Source organism: Pseudophryne corroboree, chromosome 2 (assembly GCF_028390025.1).
Source record: "Pseudophryne corroboree isolate aPseCor3 chromosome 2, aPseCor3.hap2, whole genome shotgun sequence".
In the NCBI taxonomy this organism is placed as follows: Eukaryota; Metazoa; Chordata; class Amphibia; order Anura; family Myobatrachidae; genus Pseudophryne; species Pseudophryne corroboree.
Window position 1 is genome coordinate 274,697,052 of NC_086445.1, and position 22,555 is coordinate 274,719,606.

A 22,555-nucleotide genomic window follows, 5' to 3' on the forward strand; every position below is an offset into this window, starting at 1 on the left:
TCTTCCGTAGGAGCCTTCTTGGATTCACACCAAGAAACATATTTTCTCCAAATACGGTGGTAATGTTTAGACGTTACCCCTTTTCTAGCCTGAATAAGTGTGGGAATGACTTCACTGGGAATACCCTTACGGGCTAGGATTTGGCGTTCAACCGCTATGCCGTCAAACGCAGCCGCGGTAAGTCTTGATACACACACGGCCCCTGCTGTAATAGGTCCTCGCGCAGAGGAAGAGGCCAGGGATCTTCTATGAGTAATTCCTGAAGATCTGGATACCAAGCCCTCCTTGGCCAGTCTGGGACAATGAGGATTGCTCGAATCTTTGTCTTATGATCTTTAGAACTTTTGGAATGAGAGGAAGTGGAGGGAATACATACACCGACTGAAACACTCACGGTGTCACCAGTGCATCCACTGCTATTGCTTGTGGGTCTCTTGACCTGGAACAATATCTCTGAAGATTCAAGTTGAGACGAGATGCCATCATGTCTACTTGAGGAACTCCCCAATGACTTGATACCTCTGTGAAGACTTCTTGGTGGGGGCCCCACTCTCCTGGATGGAGATCGTGTTTGCTGAGGAAATCTGCTTCCCAGATGTCTACTTCTGGAATGAAGATCGCTGACAGAGCGCCTGTACGCTTTTCTTCCCAGCGGAGAATCTGTGTGGCTTTTGCCACCGCTGCTCTGCCTTTCGTTTCGTCCTGACGGTTTTTTACACGCTACTGCTGTTACATCGTCCGACTGGATCAGTACAGGTAGATCCTGAAGAAAATGTTCCGCTTGTAGAAGGCCATTGTAAATGGCTCTTAACTCCACAATGTTTATGTGGAGACAAGTTTCCTGACTTGAACATTCCTTGGAAGTTTTTCCCCCTGTGTGTCTGCTCCCCAGCCTCGGAGGCTTGCATCCGTGGTCACTAGGGTCCAGTCCTGGATCCCGAACCTGCGCCTCACTAGGAACAGAGTTGTGCAGCCACCACAGGAGTGAGATTCTGGTCTTGGAAGACAGGATTATCCTCCGGAGCATGTGTCGGTGGGATCCGGACACTAACAGGTCCCACTGGAATATACTGGCATGGAACCTGCAAATCTGTAAGACCTCGCAGGCCGCAACCATCATCCCTAGCAACCGTATGCATTGATGGATAGACATACTTGCTGGTTTCCAAAATTTATTTGACTAGTCTCTGGATCTCCAGAGCCCTTTCCACTGGAAGAAAAACTCTGTAGTTCTGTGTCCAGTATCAATTCCAGAAATGGCAATCGGTATCAAGTATGACTTTGGGAAGTTCATGACCCAACCCTGTAGTTGAAGAACTGTCAGGGACAGTACAATGTTCTGCACAAACCTGGCCTTGGAACACACCTTTATTAGGAGATCTACCAAGTACGGGATAATAGTGACTCCTTGCTTGCGAAGGAGAACCATCATTTTCGCCATTACCTTGGTGAGAATCCTCGGAGCCGTGTATAGACCAAACGGCAACGTCTGAAATTGGTAATGACCATCCTGAATCTGACGTGGAGGATAAATGTGAACATGTAAGTAGGCATCCATTATGTCTACTGAAACCATGAAAACTCCTTCTTCAGACTGGAGATAACTGCCTTGAGAGATTCCATCCTGAATTTGAATTACTTCAGGTAGAAATTGAAAAATTTTCTATTTAGGATAGGTCTGACTGAGCCGTCCGGCTTTGGAGCCACAAAGAGGCTTGAATTAAAAAAAACACTTCCTGTTGGAACAGGCGAATCAGGGTAATGACCTGATCCTGACTCAATTTCTGAATGGCTGCGCTTACTACCTCCCTGTCAGGGAGAGAAACTGGTAAGGCCGATTTGAAATTGGTGTGGGGAAACGCCTTGAACTTCAGTTCGCATCCGTGGGACACTATTTGTAAAACCCACGGGTCCAGACCAGAATGAACCCAGAACTGACTGAAAAGTGTCAAGCACTCCCCCACTGGGACGAACTCTCGCAAGGGAGTCCCAGCGTCATGCAGTAGATTTGGCAGAAGCAGGAGATGATTTCTGCTCCTGTGATCCTTTTTTTTTTTTGTGGAGGGACAAGCGGCAGAAAAAATGACTTACCTGCGGTAGCTGCCCACCAAATCATCCAGGTCACTACCAAACAAGGTCTCACCTTGGGTACGGGAGAAACTCCATAATCTATTTTGGAAGCAGGATGCGCCTTACACTGGTGAATTCTCTGTCACGGCTCCACGCATGGATGCCGTAGCATACTATATAGGATCTAACGTTAGGAGAATCTCAACCATAGCTAGCGTCAATACTGGATGATAAAATTATAAGAGCACTTCGCAATAGCCATACTCATTCACGCACATGCAATGTAGTCTTGAGTAATGTCTCATGGGTTGTATAATTAAATATTAATGTATACTGTTAACCGTGAGAGGACCCTTCTTAAAATGGGGGGTGACTCCCCCTGTCCACTGCTGGGAATGGCTAGGCAACCTGAATTCCCTTGTGAATTACGAGAGGAAGGAAAAAGTTTCCTTCTTTTCTTTCTTTATATAGGTAAACCTTCTTCTGTTGGTACAGAAGGGTACTCCATATTGTCTAAGACAACCCTTATAGCTACAATCATGTACTGAATATTCCTAGTTAATGTCGGAATCAATCTGGAAAACTAGTGTCGACACAGGATTCAGAGTCTGTGTCGGTATCAGTGTGCATTACAGAGACAATGTTATGAGACCCCGAGGGGTCTGGTGTGGATGAAAACAAACTTTGGAAAAACACCTCTTCCACAGACTGTCTCCAGGGCTGCGTCTGAGACTCAGCCATATCATCACGCAATTTTTTCACCCATACACGTTTTTAGTGGTGTCGGAAGGTCCACCACATTATTTATATATATATTATATATATATATATATATATATTTATTTTATTTTTTATATATATATATATATATATATATATATATATATATATATATATATATATATATATATTTATAGATATATTTATAGATATATATATATATATATACACATATACACACACGCACACACACATGTTATGGTAAGAACTTACCGTTGATAACGTGATTTCTCTTATGTCCACAGGTATCCACAGGATAACATTGGGATATTGTCGAGCAACAGCGAAAATGGCACCAACACGGTCACGAGCTTTCTGGCCTCCCAAGATGCATTGGGGCCTCCACTATATAGTCCCGCCCACTGACTCAGTCAGATCAGTTTTTTCCACAGCGATTTTAGGCAGGAACGTCAGGCAGAGACCTGTTTAGGCGATAAGAACACACATGCACACCCTTCCATACAAGAAGGAAGAGGTTTAGTGATTGTCTAGATCCTCAAATCAGATGTGTCAGGGTGGGACAACAAGGACCCTGCATTAGCAGATCTGGACGTTGAGGGTGCAGTAATGGTGCTTCCATGGACATTCTCAACAGATCTGTGTACCAATGCCTTCTTGGCCAAGCTGGAGCTATTAGAATGATTGCTCCTTTTGCCTGTTTTATCTTTCTCACTACTCTGGGTAACAGAGATATTGGAGGGAAGAGATATGCCAGCTGAAACCTCCATTCTACTGACAGTGCGTCTACAAGCACCGCTCCTGGGTCCCTTGTTCTCGATCCGTACCTCGGAACTTTGTTGTTTAGACGCGACGCCATAAGGTCCATCTCCGGTAGACCCCATCTGTTCACCAGTGTCTGAAACACTTCTGGGTGTAGGGCCCATTCGGTTTCCTGAATGGTGTGCCGACTGAGAAAATCCGCTTCCCAGTTTAGTACACCCGGGACAAATACTGCTGACAATGCTGGGAGATGGAGTTCTGCCCATTTTAGAATGGGAGTTACTTCCTCCATCAGACTCTTGCTGTGAGGTCTTCCTTGATGATTGAGGTATGCTACTGCCGTCGCATTGTCTGAGCGGATCTGGACTGATCTTCCTTGTAGATTGTCCTTTGCCTGAACTAAAGCCAAGTAAACGGCCCTTAACTACAACAGATTTATCGGCAGGCGACTTTCCCTTGCGGTCCATTTTCCCTGGAACCATAGGCTCCCGAGTACCGCCCCCCAGCCTTGCAGGCTGGCATCTGTTGTCAGGACCTGCCACTCTTTAATCCAAAAGGGTCTCCCCTTGTTTAAATGGTCTGTCTGTAGCCACCACGCTAGAGACCTTTTTACATTTACTGGAATCTTTATCATCTGCTTCTTTATCGTCTGATGATTTCCATTCCATTTGGTCAGAATAAGGTGCTGCAACGGTCTGGAGTGGAACTGCGCATATTCCACCATGTCGAAGGTTGATACCATCAGACCCAACAGTCGCATTGCTGCATGGACTGACATTGTCTGGGCTTGCAACGCTTCCTGAGCCATGACCTGCACCTTGACTATCTTTTTCTCTGGTAAGAGAACTTTCTGTAGGTCTGAATCCAATATGGCTCCCAAATGAACCATCCGCTGTGATGGATTCAGGGACGACTTTTCCCAATTTATGAGCCACCTGTGTCTCTGTAAATAGGCAGGCCGACCGTATCCAGTTCACTTCTTCAACGGTTCTCATTGCTGATAATCGGGAGCTGGATATCGAGGCGCATGCGATCGTTTCCCCTTGTGCGTAAGTTTTCTCCGTAATCATATTGTCTTACTGTGAGCCATCTCTCTCTCTCTCTCTATCTCTCTCGTATTTTCCTTTAATTGTATTGTATTGTATTTCCTGTGTAGTTTATCTGGTTAGTTGGTTTATGTTATATTGTAGTGTATCATTTGTACTGTGATTCCTTTTGCAAGTATAATAGTTAAAATACACATAATAGGTTTTGGACCCTAAGCCCAGGTATCTGTGTATTCTTTATAGTGTTAAGTATTCTCTGAGCGTCGGTGACGCTCAAGCAGCTTTGTAGTTAATCAGGTTACACCAGGTTGCACTTACACTCTGTCTCCACACCAAGGTATACTGTGTATCTCATTGTTAAAGGTATAGATATAAAGGTTTAAACGTTGTAAGCGTCTGCACCGCTGGTGATCTCCTCGTGGTCCCGAGCGTACGCTACGCTATAGCAAATCATCACGTTAGTCGGCAGCCAATAGCGTGCCTGCCTGTGATCACTGGGCCGTAAGCGAACGTGACGCTTGAGCGTCTCGACTACGGTTGAGCGATCGCTACACAACTTGCGTACCCTTACGGTACTTCTTACGTAGATAGCGTACAGTGTTCTTAGACCTCTTAAAGTGTTTTATATACGATAAATATTTAGCTTTATCAATTGGCGGCTCGCCCGTCCTTCACATATCTGCACTAGGTAGATCAGCAGACATTATCCCTCAGCAAAGGGCGGGAGGTTGTATCCCTCGTAGTGCTGACAGGATAAGCGTCTGCTTCGCTTAGGTAAAGAGTGCTGAAGGAATCCGGGAACCGGAGGTAAGAACAAAACGCTAGTGTCTTTTAAAACTGTTTATTTTTCTGTCTTGCGTACACACGCACGCACACATATATCTGCATTTCTTTTTCTTTTTCATTTTCGTATATCACTCTCCTGTCTGCCAGTTTTATAGTTGATAGAAGTGCTAAAAAAGATTTGCCGTTATTTCATAGTTTAAGAGTAAAGGTAATATAGTTAAAAGATAGACAAACACACAGTTTCGCCTGGGAGATAAGGCGAAGTCAGTGTGTTTGTGTGGTAGATGATCAAGGATCATCTACATTGATAAAAGTATAAATTGTGTTACGGTGGATCTTTGCTTTGCGTATACGTGTCTATAACAAAGACCTGCGTACGCAATCCAAAGGCCGACGCACGCAGCGTATATTACGCAACGGAGCGTCCGGTTACGCCCACGTAGCTCAAGTCACGATAAGTTGATAAATAACGCAAAGCGATAAATAACGCGAGGCGAGAAATAACGCAAGTCTATTTTTGGGTGTCCGAAATTTTAATTAACAGATCCTGCTCCTAATTGGTAACACACCTGATCTGAAGAAAAATTTCTGCGCAGAAATAGAAATAGAAACAAAAGTGTACATGTGATGAGTGAGTGTTTTTACAATTTTTAAAGGTTGAACCACAAGAAAAGTCGAGTACTCGTGAGGTACATGCGTGTAAGTGACGTGCACGGTGGCTAGGGAGGCATCTCTGGTTAAATATACAATTTTGAGCATTAGAGTATAGCAGACCAGGAGGTCATACTGTAACAAGACCAGGAGGTCGTACTGTAACAAGACCAGGAGGTCATAGCAGACCAGGAGGTCCAGGTACAGCCGACAAGGAAGTCCGCTATACAGTTCACAGGCACAACACCGAAAGGGGTTGGTGCAACACCCATATAGGCCATATAAGCTCTGGCTGAAGGAATTCGCAGTCGTAAGTTTCGATTCCATTGGTCTTTCCGTACATAAGCTTAGTTGTTTGTGTACTGAACGACTGGACCGCACGTAAGTGTGTGCAGTAGTTAGTAATCTGACCTAATACCATTAGAGTAAAGGGGTCACAAACGCTATTTGTACACTCTAACGTGATTTGTGTAATTTTTTATTTTAAGGGAAGTTTGCTGCTCACTCAGGAACTATCCAGCAACCAATAGTTACTGGAAAGAGTAAGTGTTCTTCGGATAACCCTCGCAGGTTCCAGTAAATAGAGGTTCAGGTCGCAGGGGCCCTAGGTCGAGTACGCCAGCACCATATCGGTGTGATCAGGTCGTATTGGTCGGCGTGGGCGAGTGAGTGGGGTACTCGGTAAACCGCCACCGTCAGCCTATTGTTGACATTTGGTTTTGCGTAAAGGGTTGGCTAAATAAAGCAACACTTTCGAACTATGGGGGCCACTTGTTCAGGTAGGGGGCGATCAACCTCGGTTCGGGTTGATTCAGTGGTCCGACCAATTGGGTCGGCCAGGTATATAATGTGTGAGAAATATGGAAGTCACACAGAAACTTTATGTGATGAATGGGAGAGAATGACTGTACATGACGGGGAGAAATTCCCAAGAGTAGGGAGCTTCAGCTCAGAAGTGTTACAAAATTTAAGGAGGAGGATATGTCTCATAAAATCAACAAAGAGACGAATCCAGCATTATGATTATTTACAGTTGTGGCAACAGGAAGGTGAGATACAGAGAGGTTTGGCTCAGGCGGCGGGATCTGGCTCTAACAGAAAACTGATTGCCACGGCCCCACCGCCACCATATATATCAGGAGAGAAGTTGATTGCGGAGAAAGACGCACTAAGGTGTAACACAAAATCACTTAGTAACTGTGTAAATGTTAATGATAATGTTAACCCATTAACCCGTGCAAGTATTAACCCGTGCAAGTTGTACCCTGTTTTGAACTTTCCTCAGGAGTGTGATCAAGAGGACGAATCGGCAACGATTTCAGCGCTCTCTCTAGCAGCCACCATAGCAGAGACCACAGTAGGCACAGCTCCACCCACGAGATTAGTAAAGGCCCCTAGCGGAGGGATAGGTGAGGTCGTATCAACTGGTAAGTACGGCACCATGCATTATGCTGAAACTATTTCACCACAGCCTGTAGAATCTACACAGAATGAGGTTGTTAGAATTACACCTGTTAGAGTAATAGCAGTGCCAAATGGGAAAACAGACGCATCAGGAGCCACTCCCATTAGGAACATTGCCATGTACACCCCATTTTCCCGAATGGAATTAAGGACCATAGTGTCTGAATTTCCTGACCCTAGAAAAGACTTAGTTGCCAGTCAAAAATACATCAGAGACTTAGGTAACACTGTAGAGCCCAACAATAAAGACTGGCAGATATTGCTGAGAGCATATTTACCCTCAAATGTCGACGCAACTCAGTTTTTAGCTGATTGCGGACTAGATCATGATGTACCTCTTACAGATGTGTACAACCAAGATAATGTGAAAAGAATAAACTTGCAGCTAAAAGAGTATTTCCCAGCAGTAGCTAAATGGAATAAGATATTCTCCATTAAACAGAAGGAGTCAGAGACAGCTGCAGAGTATTTTCACAGAGCATTATTAGAAATGGCAAAATACACAGGCATAGAGGACATTAAAACAGACACAAACCATCGGGAAGTAGCAGTATCGGTACTGATGGATGGTTTAAAAGAGTCATTGAAGACTAGGGTACAGACCACACAACCATGTTGGCGAGGTCTGTCTGTGGCTACTTTGAGAGAGGCTGCTATTGATCACGATAGAAACATCACCAGACACAGGGAACAACAAGGTGATAAATTAATGTCAGTAAGTATACAGGCTCTGACCACAAGGCAGCCTTTGTTTGTATCACCAAATCCTGTGGGTAAGTCAAGTATGGTTACTTGTTATTCTTGTCACAAACAGGGACACATGGCACGAGATTGTAGAGTAAAGAATCCACGAAACTCATACCAACCCCCTAGACAACGACACGACACACGACATTGGGATCAGGGTCCACAGAAACGGAGTTATGAGCCACATACAGGGGAAACAAAAAGATATCCCCCAAACAGAGACTGGCATGCCTCTGGTAGTTCCCAACTATCTCCCTCACAAGTAGTTGCTGCCAGCGGGATTCAGGGAGGTCACCATACCCAATAGGGGTGTGGCCATACCTGTAATCTGCAGCCAGTAAAATTAATTGCCAACCTTGGAAGTGAACCCGAGATCGCAATTAATGTAGCTGGTAAAACTTTAAACTTTCTTGTAGACACAGGGGCGGCCAAGTCAGTGATAAATTCGACAGTGGGCATGAGAACCACTGGTAGGACAATTCCAGCCATGGGAGTAACAGGAGTAGTCCAGCACTACCCTGTTAGCAAACCAGCCGAGATTACAATAGGGCCTTTGCATACCAAGCATTCCTTTTTGCTGGCTGCATCGGCACCAACCAATCTCCTGGGAAGAGACTTACTGTGTAAAATGGGGTGCGTCATTTATTGTACTCCTGAAGGTGTATTCTTGGACATACCTGAGAAACACGCTCAGGAAGTGCGAGACATGTTAGACTCCCCATCAAAATTAATGTCACATACCATTATGACAAATAGGAATCCATCCCAAATAGAAGAGATGACATCTCAGATACCAGAGTCACTTTGGACAAAAGACGGACAAGACACTGGATTAATGGCAAACGTAGCTCCAGTAGTTGTACAAGTAAAAGATGGTAGGATAGCTCCAAAAATCCCACAGTACCCTCTGAAGCCAGAGGTGGAGTTAGGAGTTTACCCAGTAATAGAGCGCTTGCTACAACAGGGCATTCTGGTAAGAACGTCCAGCACTGCCAATAGTCCCATCTTCCCTGTTAAAAAGAGTGGGGGGAGGGGTTACAGACTAGTGCAGGATCTAAGGGGGATTAACAAAATAGTTGAGAGTCAGTTCCCCGTAGTGCCAAATCCAGCTGTCATCCTAATGCAAATCCCTCCCACTGCCAAATTTTTCACTGTTATTGACCTCTGCTCCGCTTTCTTTTCGGTACCTCTGCACCCTGACAGCCAATATTTGTTTGCATTTACATACAAAGGAGTCCAATACACGTGGACTCGATTACCCCAAGGTTTCATAGATAGTCCAAGTATATTTTCTCAGGCTTTGCATGATTGTTTACAGTCTTTCCAACCAGACAGTGGATCAGTATTGATACAGTATGTGGACGATTTATTACTGTGTTCAGATTCACTGGAAGCATCTCTGAAGGATACGAAACAGCTCCTGTTTCATCTTTCAGACACAGGACACAAGGTGTCCAAAGACAAGTTACAATTATGCCAAACTAAGGTAAAATATTTGGGACACTGTCTAACACAAGGACTGAGACACCTGACCGCTGATAGAATCCAAGCAATTAGAGACATGACTCTGCCACAAACCCAGCAACAGATCAGAACGTTTTTAGGAATGTGTGGGTATTGCCGTAATTGGATCCCAGGGTTTTCCATTTTGGCGTTACCTTTGCAGGAAATGGTCTCCTCAAACAAACCTGATAGGATTTCGCATACAGACGAGTCCGAAACAGCATTTGAGAGACTCAAACAGTGCCTAACGCAGGCACCAGCACTAGGTATGCCAGACTATGGGAAACCCTTTGAACTATACGGAACAGAAAGTGCTGGTTGCGCGGCAGGTGTACTAACCCAAAAACACGGTGATGCCAGCAGGCCAGTTGCATACTACAGCGCTCAGCTAGACACGGTAGCGCGATCCCTCCCCACATGCTTGCGAAGCGTTGCTGCGATAGCATTGCTAGTGACAAAAAGCGAAGATGTCGTGCTAGGCCACAACCTCACAATCCATACGCCACATGCAGTATCAGCCTTATTGAATTCTGCCCAAACCAGACACGTCTCATCAGCGAGGTTTACAAGATGGGAATTGGCACTAATGGCCCCCGTAAACATCACCATAAGGAGATGCAGTGCATTAAATCCTGCAACGTATCTCCCAGGTTTGCCTGGTCAGGCACAAAGGGTGGAAGGTGAGAGTGATGGGGAAGGAGGATTTAATACAAAGGAAGATACACATGATTGTATGGAATATTTGACCCAAAATTTTACCGCAAGGCCTGACATCAGTGACAACCCACTGGAAGATGCAGAACTCACGTTCTACATGGACGGTAGTTGTCATAGACAGTCAGACTCGGGAGACTTGTGTACTGGATACGCAGTCGTAGATGACCAAGACACCATAGAAGCGGAACCGCTAGGCCCACCTCACTCAGCCCAGGTTGCTGAACTGGTCGCCCTAACCAGAGCATGTGAATTGGCTAAGGGTAAGTCAGCCAATATCTACACCGATTCTAGATACGCATTCGGGGTAGTCCATGATTTCGGAGCCCTATGGCGCCTCAGAAATTTCATGACGGCAGCTGGTACACCGGTAGCGCATGCAGCTCACATAAAAAGGCTTCTAACAGCGATACAGGAACCCGACAGAGTGGCTGTTATCAAATGTAAAGCACACACATATAGCCAAGACCCGGTATCACTTGGTAACAGCCGAGCAGACGAAGCTGCTAAGTTAGCAGCTGCTACCCCCATACAGACAGACACCACACAATTGATGGTATTTAATACCATTAACACACAGAAGTTGTGTGAAATGCAAAATTTGTGTTCCACACAGGAAAAGGCAGTCTGGAAGGCAAAAGGATGTGGCCAGGAGTCCTCAGGACTCTGGACGGATGGACATGGTAAACCAGTGGCCCCCAGAGCATATCTTCCATGTCTGGCTGAAGCAGCTCATGGGCTGACTCATCTAGGCAAGGAGGGGATGTGCAAATTGGTAAGAGCATATTGGTGCGCCCCAGGATTCTCCTCTCATGCGAGTAAAAGAGCAATGTCATGCCTTACCTGTTTGAGAAAGAATATTGGAAAGGCAATACCTACAGAACCATCCCATATCCCACCTGCCGGCGGCCCTTTCCAGGTAATACAAATTGACTTTATACAATTACCCCCTTGTCGGAATTTGAAATATGTACTTGTTTGTATAGATGTTTTCTCAAATTGGGTCGAAGCATTTCCTGCGGCTACAAATACCGCTATGTTTACTGCTAAGAAAATTGTGCAGGAATTTGTATGTAGATATGGTATCCCTAGAATAATCGAAAGTGATAGGGGTACCCATTTTACAGGTGATGTCTTTCAAGGAATGTGTAAGTTGATGGGAATTGATAGCAAGCTGCACACTCCGTACCGTCCACAGGCGAGTGCGAAGGTCGAAAGAGTGAACAGCACTATTAAAAATAAATTGAGTAAAGTGATGGCAGAGACAGGATTGACATGGCCAGAAGCTTTACCCATTGTATTGTACAGTATCAGAACCACTCCCAGGTCCCCTCTTAATCTGTCTCCCTTTGAAATCTTGTTTGGTCAACAACCGCATGTCATGATTAACCCTCAGGATGATTTGAAATGTAACAATGAAGTAACTGTAAAGTACTTGATTAACATGAGTAAACAGTTAAGGAATCAAAATGATAATCTGAAGTTGGTGATTCCTGATCTACCTGATAGTAATTGTCATGATATTGAACCTGGGGATTATGTAATGATACGGAATTTTCTACGCTCAGGTTGCCTTATTGACAGATGGGAAGGACCATACCAGGTCTTATTGACTAGCACTACAGCATTAAAGGTTGCTGAGAGAGAGACTTGGGTCCATTAATCCCACTGCAAGAAGGTTGCTGATCCAGAGAAGTCCCGTGATAAGGAACAGACGGTAGAGGTTGTATCACTGGAGTGTCTGTTCCAGGAGGACTGAGGCGGCACCTGAGCCTTGAAGACCGAGAGCTGTTGTCAACTCCCCACTCCCTTTTATTATTTTCCTCCACTTCCCATCCCCTCTCCCTCAAATTTCTTTTTCCTCCTTCTCATTCTTCTCCGTTTCCTCCTATAAGATGGACTTGCCCCAAGAGACTGTGATCCGGATTTTCCTGTTGACCATGATGTTGACCAGAGCAGTCTGTTCCGGCGAGAGTACCATGGAGGTCGATAGAGGTTCTGGAATGGGTTCTGATGATAAAGATGGAGGCGTAGTTTTCCAAGATCAACCTAACCAACAAGCAAAGGCGAGTATCAGAAAACGATCCGATAGCATTGACCATAGAAGAAATTGTGACGGATTGTTAGCTGAGGAAAACTGTATCTGTAGGCTCTGTAACAATGTCATTGAAGATGGGTGCATTAAGAAATGCCAATCCAGTTTTAATATCCATATGGACCGGCATCCATTGAGTGACTATCACTCCTTAGTGGGTAATGTGTTAAACAAAACAGATTGTTGGGTATGCTCTCAAGTACCTCAAGGTCATAGCAAATCAGGGCTAGTGCCATTTCCTTTAACGATAGCGGAGGTACTTGAGTTAAATGGTGGGAGACCGGTGGACAGGAGGTTTAATATCTCCAGCCCTCCTAGTTTGAAGCTCCACCAATACCATGTGGATAGGTCCCTATTATGTTTCAACATCTCCAATCCCAGAAAGCCGGGAAATTGGGAAGTGTCATGGAGTAACCACACCATGACCTTTTCGCATAGAGCAGATAGAATGCCTACAGATACAGAGCTTGTACGCCACATAGCCAGTAGAGGAAAATCTTTCCGGTATAGGTACACCTTAGGAAATAGGATTACGAGAGTTGGAGAAGTATCACCAGGATACTGTGCACATATCATACAACCTGATACGTGTATTAAGCAGATGGAAGAATTAGGGTTAGGAGAGTTCACCTGGAAGGTGTGTAATATGGTTATGTCCTTCTCCGTCCCATATGTTCTCCCCGATGATGCATATTTCATATGCGGGAGAAAGGCGTACAAGTGGCTTGCCCCAAACTCTGAAGGATTGTGTTATATTGGAAAAGTATTGCCTGAAGTGATGACTGTAACACATGATAAAATGAAAGACATACATCGTGGTGCCCAAGCTCCTTATACTCACACCCATTACGAGCACGTTGTTAAAAGGCACCTGATAGAGAAGACAGAGCATCCGGCCTCTGATCTAATAAGTGAATCCACCGGGATTCAATTTTTAATCGCGTTAGATTTCACCCGCACCGCTAGAGGAGTGCTAAATTATAAATACATATCGGCGCTCGCAAATTTGTTAGATAATATCACTGAAATGTATGATGACACGTTTAGATATACTGGAAGGGAACTTCAAGCTTATAAAATAGAACTGGTGCAGCATAGAATGGTTCTTAATTACCTCACAGCAGTGACAGGCGGATATTGTGTTACATTAGCAACACAGTACGGCGTGAAGTGTTGCACGTATATCACGAATAGCACCGAGGATCCGGTCAAGGTCATAGACCAAAAGATGGACGATATTCTCCAATTGAAGTGGGAATTTCGCCGAAAACACAATCTCACTCTTGCTGCTGTAGGTAATGAGCTGACTGGTTGGGTGTCATGGTTGAACCCGCGAAATTGGTTCTCCGGTTTGGGAGACTGGGCTCAAGGAGTCATAATGGATGTTGGGAAGTTTCTCCTATGTATCTTAGGTGTTGTCATATCGATTGGATTGATATTTAGATGCGGTCAGGCTTTAATGAAGTGCAAACATCGTACCAGGGTAATGAGTTTGAGGAGTGAAGAAACTGTAATTAACCAGGATTTGATTTATGACCCAATGATAGAAATAATGATGTAATGAAAATGCGATTATACGGTCCGTTTCTTTCACCTGTTTTTCTGCTTTTCTCCAAGATAAAAAGACCCACTTGGACGAGGAAGTTGACGAGACGCTATACAGACAACGGATAGACCAAAGAAGAAGTTTTGACCACTTGAGATACGGACATTTGATGAACTTTGCCATGGATCCCCAGTTTCCCTAGAATTCTTAAACTTACGCTAGCCCAACATTTTTTGTAAATCTAATGGCATTGACAAAGCTTTTTGCTCACACCTAATGGGCAACACAGCGCAAAGAAGACGACTTTCAACTGATACCGAACAAAACTTCAACCGACAAATGTACATTAACCTGACATAGAATACCACCGCATTTACCGTAATTATGTCTTTTCTTCATTTCTACAACCCTCAGGTAATGACACACATAGTATAGGGAATACAGGCACAGATATCAGCAATCACATATTCTCCCATTCATGTATCATCAACTAAAATGTGCTCCCCATTTTGTTCAAAATCCGAAAAGAGCTCGGTAAAGTTTGACAGCCCATCCACAGACCCGTACCACGGGATAAGAAGGAATTCAAATGTATACTTCGCAATACCTCGAAGCTTGATTTACAACACGTACGGCACGATGATACATGACCCCCCAAACATGGACTCATACACACATGCTTCTGCTATCTCACTAGGTCATACCCTCTTCACACCTACTCCTCTCTCCTCCCTTACCCAACCATGGAAATGAATTAACCCCTGACATATATTTTTCTCCTTTTGAAATGTTTTCAGGAAGTGGCAGTTATTATTGACTGCCAAAGGGTGGACTGTCAAAGTCAGAAAAATATCTCTATGCACACTACCATATTTGCACCTCACACAGGTCCGTGCTGCGCATGCGTACGCTCTCCCGTACGTGCGCATACTCACAGTCGCGGGCACCCGCAGGCGCATGGTATGCGTATTTACGGTAGAGTTTATGCGATCGTAGCGTGCGACTCAATCATTACATATTTTCACTAATAATGTATTTTGTAGATCATGGTCCCTTTGATAGATTCTGAAAGTTTGGTTAATATAGAATGTTTATGAACAGAGGAATCCCTCTTTGTTTGATACGAAGGGTCAGACAGGAGTAATACAGTGGTGTTTAGTATCCATCGGAAGAATATTTAATTAGAAATATTCCGGTGTTGGTTTGAAGCAGATCAATCGCTCGTGCGAATAGTTATGGACATAAGAAGTTTATGAACATTTACTTTATTTGCACTTTATTACCCATGCGGCGGGAAACCCAGTTTCCCTCCCACCTGAGCAGTTGGAAATAGTCACAGCCCACCTGTATGAATCAACCTATGACCTTTTGTTATAATGCGAAGCCGAATTCCTGTGTCCAATGAACAATGAGATTGTAGGGACCATTGAATTGTATTGTGTGTGGGGCATAAATAGGCAGGCCGACCGTATCCAGTTCACTCTCTTCAACGGTTCTCATTGCTGATAATCGGGAGCTGGATATCGAGGCGCATGCGATCGTTTCCCCTTGTGCGTAAGTTTTCTCCGTAATCATATTGTCTTACTGTGAGCCATCTCTCTCTCTCTCTCTCTCTCTCTATCTCTCTCGTATTTTCCTTTAATTGTATTGTATTGTATTGTATTTCCTGTGTAGTTTATCTGGTTAGTTGGTTTATGTTATATTGTAGTGTATCATTTGTACTGTGATTCCTTTTGCAAGTATAATAGTTAAAATACACATAATAGGTTTTGGACCCTAAGCCCAGGTATCTGTGTATTCTTTATAGTGTTAAGTATTCTCTGAGCGTCGGTGACGCTCAAGCAGCTTTGTAGTTAATCAGGTTACACCAGGTTGCACTTACACTCTGTCTCCACACCAAGGTATACTGTGTATCTCATTGTTAAAGGTATAGATATAAAGGTTTAAACGTTGTAAGCGTCTGCACCGCTGGTGATCTCCTCGTGGTCCCGAGCGTACGCTACGCTATAGCAAATCATCACGTTAGTCGGCAGCCAATAGCGTGCCTGCCTGTGATCACTGGGCCGTAAGCGAACGTGACGCTTGAGCGTCTCGACTACGGTTGAGCGATCGCTACACAACTTGCGTACCCTTACGGTACTTCTTACGTAGATAGCGTACAGTGTTCTTAGACCTCTTAAAGTGTTTTATATACGATAAATATTTAGCTTTATCAATGCCAATAACCTTTTAGGAATTATCAGTTTTTTATCGGGGGAAACCCACGCCTCATCACACACTTCATTTAATTCCTCGGATACAGGAAAAACTACAGGCAGTTTTTTCTCACCAAACATAATACCCTTTTTAGTGGTACTTGTATTATCAGAAATATTCAAAACATTTTTCATTGTCTCAATCATGTAACGTGTGGCCCTACTGGAAGTCACATTTGTCTCTTCATCGTCGACACTGGAGTCAGTATCCGTGTCTGTGTCTGCCATCTGAGGTAACGGGCGTTTTAGAGCCCCTGATGGCGTTTGAGACCCCTGGACAGGCACAAGCTGAGTAGCCGGCTGTCTCATATCGTCAACTGTCTTTCGTAAAGAGCTGACATTGTCACGCTATTCCTTCCATAAGCTCATCCACTCAGGTGTCGACTCCCTAGGGGGTGACAACTCTATTATAGGCAATTGCTCCGCCTCCATCTCATTTTCCTCCTCAAACATGTCGACACAATCGTACCGACACACCGCGCACACACAGGGAATGCTCTGATAGAGGACAGGACCCCACTAGCCCTTTGGGGAGACAGAGGGAGAGTATGCCAGCACACACCAGAGCGCTATATATAGACAGGAATACCACTATATAACGTGCTTTTCCCTTTATAGCTGCTGCTATTATCAAAACTGCGCAAAATTAGTGCCCCCCCTCTCTTTTTTACCCTTTTCTGTAGTGCAGGACTGCAGGGGAGAGTCAGGGAGACGTCCTTCCAGCGGAGCTGTGATGGAAAATGGCGCCCGTGTGCTGAGGAGATAGGCTCCGCCCCCTTCTCGGCGGCCTTTTCTCCCGCATTTTGGTGAATTCTGGCAGGGGTTAAAATACATCCATATAGCCCTGGGGGTTATATGTGGTGTATTTTCGCCAGCCGAGGTGTTTTACATTGCTGCTCAGGGCGCCCCCCCCTAGCGCTCTGCACCCTCAGTGACCGGAGTGTGAAGTGTGCCTGAGGAGCAATGGCGCACAGCTGCAGTGCTGTGCGCTACCTAGTTGAAGACTGATGTCTTCTGCCGCCGATTTTTCCGGACCTCTTCTTGCTTCTGGCTCTGTAAGGGGGCCGGCGGCGCGGCTCTGGGACCGGACTCCGAGGCTGGGCCTGTGTTCGGTCCCTCTGGAGCTAATGGTGTCCAGTAGCCTAAGAAGCCCAAGCTGGCTGCAAGCAGGCAGGTTCGCTTCTTCTCCCCTTAGTCCCTCGATGCAGTGAGCCTGTTGCCAGCAGGTCTCACTGAAAATAAAAAACCTAAAACTAAACTTTTTCTAAGAAACTCAGGAGAGCCTCCTAGAATGCACCCTTCTCGGCCGGGCACAAAAATCTAACTGAGGCTTGGAGGAGGGTCATAGGGGGAGGAGCCAGTGCACACCAGGTAGTCCTAAAGCTTTACTTTTGTGCCCAGTCTCCTGCGGAGCCGCTATTCCCCATGGTCCTTACGGAGTTCCCAGCATCCACTAGGACGTCAGAGAAATATATATACATACATACACACATATATATATATATATATATATACACACACACACACATACATACATCTGTGCCCCTACTACAAATTCCTCAGGGGAAGACCACCCTGTCAGACATGCTACATACATGTGCAAACACCCCACAGACACTCCGGGGTTTATAGGGGACAGATCCTTTAATCAGAGGAGTAATGTGCCGAGTCGTAACAGAGGGACTGAACTCTCACGTTTATGAACCAGAAGGATCGACTGTAAAATCTGTCAAGGGACACAGAGGATTTTGTCAGCTCACAACCCAGCGTTAGTAGCAGAGAACTGTACAACAAAGTTTGCCCAAAGACCTGCAGCGCCCTTTTATTCATATATCAGTATATACTTAAATATACACAGTACTAATTTTAACTTCACCCCCCCTGTTCTGCACCCTGATACAGTGGTGAAGGAAGGATCAGCGTCCTTGCGGGGAAGGAGGGAAAAATGGCGCCGAGTAGTATGCTGGCTGACTGAGGAAGAAGTCCCGCCCCTGCAATGGCGCGCTTCACCTCAGTGTGTATTACTAAATTTTTATACTGGCGGGGGTTAGGACAGTGCCACCGCACTATATGCCCTTATGTGCCAGTGTTAAAAGTCGATTTTATGCTTCCCTCCCCCGCCCTGCACCCTGCAGTACCTGTTATGTGTGGGAGCATGGCGAGCAGTGTTCCGTTCTCTGCGCTGTACCTCAGAAAGCCGTCACTGGAGAAGTCTTCTTTCTTCTGCTACTCACCTGGCTTCTGACTTCTGGCTCTGTAAGGGGGTGACGGCAGGCTGCGGGAGTGAGCATCTAGGTGTACCCAGTGATCATCACCCTCAGGAGCTAATGGTGTCCTGTCAGCCAGAAGCAGAGCCATTGAACTCACTAGAAGTTGGTCATACTTCTCTCCCCTAAGTCCCTCGAAGCAGGGAGACTGTTGCCAGCAGCCTCCCTGAAAATAAAAAACCTAACATAAGTCTTTTCAGAGAAACTCAGTAGAACTTCCCTGTAGTGCATCCAGTCTCACTGAGCACAATTCTAAAACTGGAGTCTGGAGGAGCGGCATACAGGGAGGAGCCAGTTCACACCCTTTGAAAGTCTTAAAGTGCCCATGTCTCCTGCGGATCCCGTCTATACCCCATGGTTCTAATGGTGACCCCAGCATCCTCTAGGACGTATGAGAAAGGTAAGTAGGCTTACCTGCACTTTGCACCTTCATCCTGGTCCATGTGCGTCTGTAATTGGGCAAACCATGAGAAGAACTGGAAAAAAAAAAAATAAGAATTTACTCACCGGTAATTCTATTTCTCGTAGTCCGTAGTGGATGCTGGGAACTCCGAAAGGACTATGGGGAATAGCGGGCTCCGAAGGAGGCTGGGCACTCTAAGAAAGATTTATGACTACCTGGTGTGCACTAGCTCCTCCCACTATGACCCTCCTCCAAGCCTCAGTTAGGAGACTGTGCCCGGACGAGCTGACATAATAAGGAAGGATTTTGAATCCCGGGTAAGACTCATACCAGCCACACCAATCACACCGTACAACTCGTGATACTATATCCAGTTTGACAGTATGAAAAAAACTGAGCCTCTCAACAGATGGCTCAACAATAACCCTGTAGTTAGCAATAACTATTTACAAGTATTGCAGACAATCCGCACTTGGGATGGGCGCCCAGCATCCACTACGGACTACGAGAAATAGAATTACCGGTGAGTAAATTCTTATTTTCTCTGACGTCCTAGTGGATGCTGGGAACTCCGAAAGGACCATGGGGATTATACCAAATATCCCAAACGGGCGGGAGAGTACGGATGACTCTGCAGCACCGAATGAGAGAACTCAAGGTCCTCCTCAGCCAGGGTATCAAATTTGTAGAATTTAGCAAACGTGTTTGCCCCTGACCAAGTTGCAGGTCGGCAAAGTTGTAAAGCCGAGACCCCTCGGGCAGCCGCCCAAGATGAGCCCACCTTCCTTGTGGAATGGGCATTTACAGATTTTGGCTGTGGCAGGCCAGACACAGAATGTGCAAGCTGAATTGTATTACAAATCCAGCGAGCAATAGTCTGCTTAGAAGCAGGAGCACCCAGCTTGTTGGGTGCATACAGGATAAACAGCGAGTCAGATTTTCTGACTCCAGCCGTCCTGGAAACATATATTTTCAGGGCCCTGACAACGTCTAGCAACTTGGAGTCCTCCAAGTCCCTAGTAGCCGCAGGCACCACAATAGGCTGGTTCAGGTGAAACGCTGACACCACCTTAGGGAGAAACTGGGGACGAGTCCTCAATTCTGCCCTATCCATATGGAAAATCAGATAAGGGCTTTTACATGATAAAGCAGCCAATTCTGATACTCGCCTGGCCGAAGCCAAGGCCAATAACATGACCACTTTCCACGTGAGATATTTCAGATCCACGGTTTTTAGTGGCTCAAACCAATGTGATTTTAAGAAACTCAACACCACGTTGAGATCCCAAGGTGCCACAGGAGGCACAAACGGGGGCTGAATATGCAGCACTCCTTTTACAAATGTCTGAACTTCAGGTACTGAAGCTAGTTCTTTTTGAAAGAAAATCGACAGAGCCGAGATCTGTACTTTAATGGAGCCTAGTTTTAGGCCCATATTCACTCCTGCTTGCAGGAAATGCAGAAATCGACCTAGTTGAAATTCCTCTGTTGGGGCCTTTTCGGCCTCACACCATGCAACATATTTCCGCCATATGCGGTGATAATGATTTGCCGTAACATCTTTCCTGGCTTTAATAAGCGTAGGAATGACTTCCTCCGGAATGCCCTTTTCCTTCAGGATCCGGCGTTCAACCGCCATGCCGTCAAACGCAGCCGCGGTAAGTCTTGGAACAGACAGGGCCCCTGCTGTATCAGGTCTTGTCTGAGCGGCAGAGGCCACGGGTCCTCTGAGATCATCTCTTGAAGTTCCGGGTACCACGCTCGTCTTGGCCAATCCGGAACCACGAGAATTGTGTTTACTCCTCGCTTTCTTATTAGTCTCAATACCTTTGGTATGAGAGGCAGAGGAGGGAACACATAAACTGACTGGTACACCCACGGTGTCACTAGAGCATCCACAGCTATCGCCTGGGGGTCTCTTGACCTGGCGCAATACCTCTCTAGTTTTTTGTTTAGGCGGGACGCCATCATGTCCACCTGTGGCCGATCCCACTGATTTACAATCATTTGGAAGACTTCTGGATGAAGTCCCCACTCTCCCGGGTGGAGGTCGTGTCTGCTGAGGAAGTCTGCTTCCCAGTTGTCCACTCCCGGAATGAACACTGCTGACAGTGCTAGTACATGATTTTCCGCCCATCGGAGAATCCTTGTGGCTTCTGCCATTGCCATCCTGCTTCTTGTGCCGCCCTGTCGATTTACATGGGCGACTGCCGTGATGTTGTCTGACTGGATCAGTACCAGCTGGTCCAACAGGTCCCACTGAAAGATTCTGGCATGGAACCTGCCGAAGGGAATTGCTTCGTAAGAAGCTACCATTTTTCCCAGGACCCGCGTGCAGTGATGCACCGATACCTGTTTTGGTTTCAGGAGGTCTCTGACTAGAGATGACAACTCCCTGGCTTTCTCCTCCGGGAGAAACACTTTTTTCTGGACTGTATCCAGAATCATACCCAGGAACAGTAGACGTGTCGTCGGAACCAGCTGTGACTTTGGGATATTCAGAATCCAGCCGTGCTGGTGCAGCACTTCCTGAGATAGTGCTACTCCCACCAACAACTGCTCCTTGGACCTCGCCTTTATTAGGAGATCGTCCAAGTACGGGATAATTAAAACTCCCTTTTTTTGAAGGAGTATCATCATTTCCGCCATAACCTTGGTAAATACCCTCGGAGCCGTGGACAGTCCAAACGGCAGCGTCTGGAATTGGTAATGGCAATCCTGTACCACAAATCTGAGGTACTCCTGGTGAGGATGGTAAATGGGGACATGCAAGTAAGCATCCTTGATGTCCAGGGATACCATGTAATCCCCCTCGTCCAGGCTTGCAATAACCGCCCTGAGCGATTCCATCTTGAACTTGAATTTTTTTATGTATGTGTTCAAGGATTTCAAATTTAAAATGGGTCTCACCGAACCGTCCGGTTTCGGCACCACAAATAGTGTGGAATAGTAGCCCCGGCCTTGTTGAAGTAGGGGTACCTTGATTATCACCTGCTGGGAATACAGCTTGTGAATTGCCGCTAGCACCGCCTCCCTGTCTGAGGGAGCAATCGGCAAGGCAGATTTTAGGAACCGGTGGGGTGGAGACGCCTCGAATTCCAGTTTGTACCCCTGAGAAACTAATTAAAGGATCCAGGGATCCACCTGTGAGCGAGCCCACTGATCGCTGAAATCTTGAGGCGGCCCCCCACCGTACCTGGCTCCGCCTGTGGAGCCCCACCGTCATGCGGCGGACTTGGAAGAAGAAGCGGGGGAGGACTTTTGCTCCTGGGAACCTGCTGTTTGTTGCAGCCTTTTTCCCCTACCTCTGCCTCTGGACAGAAAAGACCCGCCTTTTCCACGCTTGTTTTTCTGGGTCCGAAAGGACTGAACCTGATAAAACGGCGCCTTCTTAGGCTGTGAGGGGACATGGGGTAAAAATGCTGACTTCCCAGACGTTGCTGTGGAAACTAGGTCCGAGAGACCATCCCCAAATAATTCCTCACCCTTATAAGGCAAAACTTCCATG

At 45.9% G+C, this 22,555-nt stretch overlaps 1 protein-coding gene across 3 annotated transcripts in view; it reads right to left on the minus strand.

Moving 5' to 3' along the window:
• COG3 (component of oligomeric golgi complex 3) overlaps positions 1 to 22,555 on the minus strand; it is a 251,481-nt gene that overhangs the window by 205,854 nt on the left and 23,072 nt on the right. For 2 of the 3 annotated variants that reach the window (XM_063952822.1, XM_063952821.1), the window contains exon 3: positions 19,059 to 19,120. The exons of the other annotated variant lie outside the window; for it this stretch is intronic. In XM_063952822.1, coding sequence (XP_063808892.1) covers positions 19,059 to 19,120 — 62 coding nt within the window. The remainder of the gene's footprint in view (positions 1 to 19,058; positions 19,121 to 22,555) is intronic. 3 annotated transcript variants of the gene reach the window in all.